This window comes from Austrofundulus limnaeus, unplaced genomic scaffold, assembly GCF_001266775.1.
Source record: "Austrofundulus limnaeus strain Quisiro unplaced genomic scaffold, Austrofundulus_limnaeus-1.0 Scaffold1378, whole genome shotgun sequence".
In the NCBI taxonomy this organism is placed as follows: Eukaryota; Metazoa; Chordata; class Actinopteri; order Cyprinodontiformes; family Rivulidae; genus Austrofundulus; species Austrofundulus limnaeus.
Window position 1 is genome coordinate 45,436 of NW_013953780.1, and position 5,061 is coordinate 50,496.

The 5,061-nt window shown below is 42.5% G+C and overlaps 1 protein-coding gene across 1 annotated transcript in view; it reads left to right on the forward strand.

Moving 5' to 3' along the window:
- LOC106535182 (protein bicaudal D homolog 1) overlaps positions 1 to 5,061 on the forward strand; it is a gene marked incomplete at its 5' end in the record, with an annotated part of 42,835 nt that overhangs the window by 33,437 nt on the left and 4,337 nt on the right. Inside the window, 1 exon segment of the mRNA XM_014032124.1 lies at positions 4,644 to 4,822. Within this exon segment, the coding sequence (XP_013887578.1) occupies positions 4,644 to 4,822 (179 nt within the window).

Below are 5,061 nucleotides of genomic sequence, written 5' to 3' on the forward strand. Positions count from 1 at the left end.
TAATCTTATATAGCTGGGAAATATTTAAATAAGCACAAAGCTTGGGACTCAAGAGGTTAAAACTGGTGGGGCACAGCCCCCCATGGCCACCCCCACTTGTTGCGCCCCTGGTGACGGACAGGTGATGTTCCACAGTGAAATCACGAGCTGGAGCACCACGCATCTCTGTTAGATCTAGCTGGAAGACTTCAAATTGGTCTTCTGAGGTAAACAGCTGATTTGTTGTCAGGCTGAGCTTTATGGAAGAAGTTTTCTGTTTGAAGCGGCTCGGCCCTGTTAGAGCCGCTGCACTGCGCATCTCTCTGCTGGATGCCAGAGACAAACAGAGATTTAATTTATGCAGCACTAATAGGAACAAGGCATTTCTTATTTTGTGAGTTTTTAGTTTTTAATAAGCGCCACTGTTTGTTTTAGCAGCCCGCCTAGGGTTATTGGGACTAATTTTTCTGATCTCCGCTCTTCATCGTCAGCTCAGGTGGCGCCCTGTAGCGCAAATCAGCTGTGCGGTATGATCGGCCTGACCGGTGCTGAGGAGAGGTAGAGAAGTCATTTGATATGGCATAGTTCAGAGCACAATGAATCCAGAAAAACATCAGAGCCCCAGAACCTGTCGCTCCTTGATGTAGGGATGTGGATAAATTTTAATCCTACGCCAATATTAAATCTGACAGCGGATTTCAAAAGAACATTACAAACCATACAAAATAACACCAAAATCATGTGATGATCTGAAGTATGAGGGAAGTTATTGATGTTTTAGGTGAAATCAGCTCATGTTTTCTTGCTGCAGTTCACAGCAGAACCAATGTGTGACCATTTCACCTGGTTCTTATCTATTTTTGCTCATAACTTCCTCAGTGTTGACGATATCACCATGAAATTTTAGGAAAAGATTCACATTCTGGTTTTGTAGAAAGCATCTTGTATCATAAAACTAATAAAACTTAATAATAGCCAAATCAAAAGTAGCAGAAAAGGTATAAAATAACATTACAAGGCAAACTGGAGCATCAAATCAACTTAATGTGTCTTAGAAAGTAAGGAAATTAAAACAATGTAAAAACCATGTGGACATCTGTTTTGTAAACAAAGCTCCTCAACCAATGTTAAATGCGTCAGGTGATGAAGACGAGCGTCAAAACACTTTACTAACAAGCGCTATTCCAGATTTAAAAAAACATACTTCAAAGTTTCAAATCATCAAATTAGGAACAAGGGTAGATAAAATAATGTTCTTCATGGCAGCTTATCTCTTTAAGGGGTCACTAAAAAAACTCGGGTGATTGACTTTGATCCTATTTTCAAAAAATTGTCTCTTCAAAACGCATCAACAAAAATTAAACTGGAAGACGAGGCTGTAGCTAACTACCTGACGTCGGCACGCTTTGTTGAAATTCGTAGAAATAATGAAAGGAGGAAATTACAAGCAAACACACCGAGCAGCCTTGCAAAATCTGGTCACAGCAGTTTGGGAAGAAAATGGCAGCAGTTGCTAAAGTAAAGTAAAGGTGCTTTATTTGTCATCAGTGTATGTTTCCACACAATGATGAAATTGTGCTCTGCATTTGACCCATCCACACCCAAGTGGAGCAGCGGGCAGCCATGTGAGGCGCCCGGGGAGCAGTTAGGGTTAGGTGTCTTGCAGTTAGGGTTAGGTGTCTTGCTCAAGGACACCACGACATGTGGGCATGGTGGGGAGTCTAACCTAAGACTTTCAGGTCCCAAGCCGGCTGCTCTACCACTACACCACAGCCGCCCCCAAAATGTCAACATCAAGGAGTGATGCTGATGAAATGTCAACATCCCTACTTGATGTCGCGCTCGCCCTGCGCAGATGAATCGCGCGTATCAGACTGGTGGTTCACTCCAGCTTGTGGGCCAGTTCNCTGCACATCTCTGTTAGATCTAGCTGGAAGACTTTTCAAATTCGTCTTCTGAGGTAAACAGCTGATTTGTTGTCAGGCTGAGCTTTATGGGAGAAGTTTTCTGTTTGAAGCCGCTCGGCCCTGTTAGAGCTGCTGCACTGTGCATCTCTCTGCTGGATGCCAGAGACAAGAGATTTAATTTATGCAGCACTAACAGGGACAAGGCATTTCTTATTTTGTGAATTTTTAGTTTTTAATAAGCGCCACTGTTTGCTTTAGCAGCCCGCCTAGGGTTATTGGGACTAATTTTCCTGATCTCAGCTCTTCATCATCAGCTCAGGTGGCACCCTGCAGCGCAAATCAGCTGTGCGGTATGATTGGCCTGACCGGTGCTGAGGAGAGGTAGAGAAGTTATTTGATATGTCATAGTTTGGAGCGTAACAGATCCAGAAAAACATCAGCGCTCCAAAACCTGTCGCTCCTTGATGTAGGGATGTGGATAAATTTTTAATCCTACGCCAATATTAAATCTGACAGCGGATTCCAAAAGAACATTACAAACCATACAAAATAACACCAAAATCATGTGATGATCGAGGGAAGTTATTGATGTTTTAGGTGAAATCAGTGCATGTTTTCTTGCTGCAGTTCACAGCAGAACCAATGGGGCCTTTGTGACCATTTCACCTGGTTCTTATCTATTTTTGCTCATAACTTCCTCAGTGTTGAAGATATCACTGTGAAATTTTAGGAAAAGATTCACATTCTGGTTTTGTAGGAAGCATCTTGTATCACAAAACTAATAAAACTTAATAATAGCCAAATCAAAAGTAGCAGAAAAGGTATAAAATAACATTACAAGGCAAACTGTAGTATCAAATCAACTTAATGTGTCTTAGAAAGTAAGGAAATTAAAACAATTTAAAAACCATGTGGACATCTGTTTTGTAAACAAAGCTCCTCAACCAATGACAGCGTGTTAAATGTGTCAGGTGATGAAGACGAGCATCAACACACTTTACTAACAAGCGCTATTCCAGATTTAAAAAAACATACTTCGAAGTTTCAAATCATCAAATTAGGAACAAGGGCAGATAAAATAATGTTCTTCACGGCAACTTATTTATTTAAGGAGTCACTAAAAAAACTCGGGTGATTGACTTTGATCCTATTTTCAAAAAACTGTCTCTTCAAAACGCATCAACAAAAATTAAACTGGAAGACGAGGCTGTAGCTAACTACCTGACGTCGGCACGCTTTGTTGAAATTCGTGGAAATAATGAAGCAGGAGGAGCAAACGCACCGAGCAGCCTTGCAAAATCTGCTCACAGCAGTTTGGGAAGAAAATGGCAGCAGCTGCTGACGAAATGTCAACATCCCTACTTGATGTCGCGCTCGCCCTGCGCAGATGAATCGCGCGTATCAGACTGGTGGTTCACTCCAGCTTGTGGGCCAGTTCACGGACTGAACCACCGGCCCTCTGACCTGCGTCTGGGCCYGTGGTTCAGGGGCTGAWGTGAACCACTGTGCGCAGATGACGGGCGGGGGACCGGTGGTTCAGCTCGTGGGCCGGTACCAGYTTCGGCTRGGTTGCGCCCGRGTCTTCTCTGTTATTCACTTAACCTAGCAACACYTTCCTGAAGTTCTGTGCAGGGCTGGYGGAGCTCGCAACTTCTGGCTGATRCGCTCSAATTAAAAGAAATAATCCTGTGTCCGCATCGTGATCCGAAACATCACCAACATTTAATGGTGTGCTACGTGTGCTAGTATGCACGTGTTGTAAATGTCATGACAATCCGTCCACACGTTTTTGAGTAAGGCTGTCCACAGACTGACCGACAGACAGACATACGCAACCGAAAACATAATAATTTGGGTTTAYCTCCAGTATCAGTACTTGTAGTTGCATTTTATTTAACATCTTATTGCGGCATGAATTTCCTCAGCTGTTGCTAAATTTACATTTTAAAAACAAATTCTTTGGTCCGTGATGAATTTTCAAACTACGCCGACTTGGTGAAAAAAAAGGGGGCAAAAAAATAAAATAACCTCCACCATCTTCGTTTCTGCTTTCGGCACATTAGATCCTGGGATATCCTTGGCCAGGAAGAATACTTGGATGCATTCTTGATTTCCAAGATTTTGTGGGCAAATGCGCACTCATGAGGAATGCAGCCAATGAARTGAGACACAGCCAGTGTGTCTGAGAATCTGGGGCTTAGTGGGTCCGGAAAACGGGACCTCAAGGGATGAATGGCTCTTTGAAGGGATCTTGATCTTGATCATTACATATGCCATACTCCCTCCCCATCCCCCTTGAGCCACTGCACACCACCTCCTGTCTGTTTTCCACGAAAAGGTGAAAGGAGGAGCGATTGTCTCTGTGGTTAAGGAGGAAAAATTAAAAATATTATGAGGAGTTAAAAAAATTAATTGCAAACGGCTAGTTTACTGCCTGCAACTTGGTTCCAGCCGCTCCTTTTAAGGAACTGTTCGACCAACTCAGATCGTTTGCAAACATCACATCTCTAGATCTCTAGATACACTCAACCATTTAAGCTAAATGGGATGTTCACWGGCATCATAAACTGCAGGCAGATCCAACATGAGCATTACAGAGCATTCTCTTTGTGTCAAAATGTTACTGGAGACTCTTACAAGAGCTGTTTCAGTAGACTGAGCGTCACAGAAGCCTGCCTAGGAACAATTCAAGATGTTTTTATCTAGAACGGCTGTAATCTGTTTAGCCTCAACCTTTCTTAAATGTTCTTTTTTCAGATATCTAAGCTTGAGTTGGAACTGCAGGCAGCTCAGTCGACTGCCAGGGAGAGTCAGGGGGCTTTGAATGCAGCTCAGGACGAGCTGGTGACCCTGAGRGAGGAGCTTGCACAGCTCTATCATCACGTGTGTTTATGCAATAATGAGACGCCCAACCGTGTCATGCTGGATTACTACAGGTACGTCTGTTTTCCTGGAAAGGTCAAAGGAAGCACCTGACTGTGCAGCCATTTTACTTACAGGAAGCTCTACAGTGCTAATGCGTTTAAATTTTAATCATTAATGCTGTTTCAAATGCTATTTTTAAAAATAATTTATAATATTTTGAATTAAGGAGAGGTTTTAGTTCTTTGGTTCTGTTCTTATTAACAGTTTGTGTAAAAGTATTTTTTTCAGTGGGAATATAATAGTTTAAAAC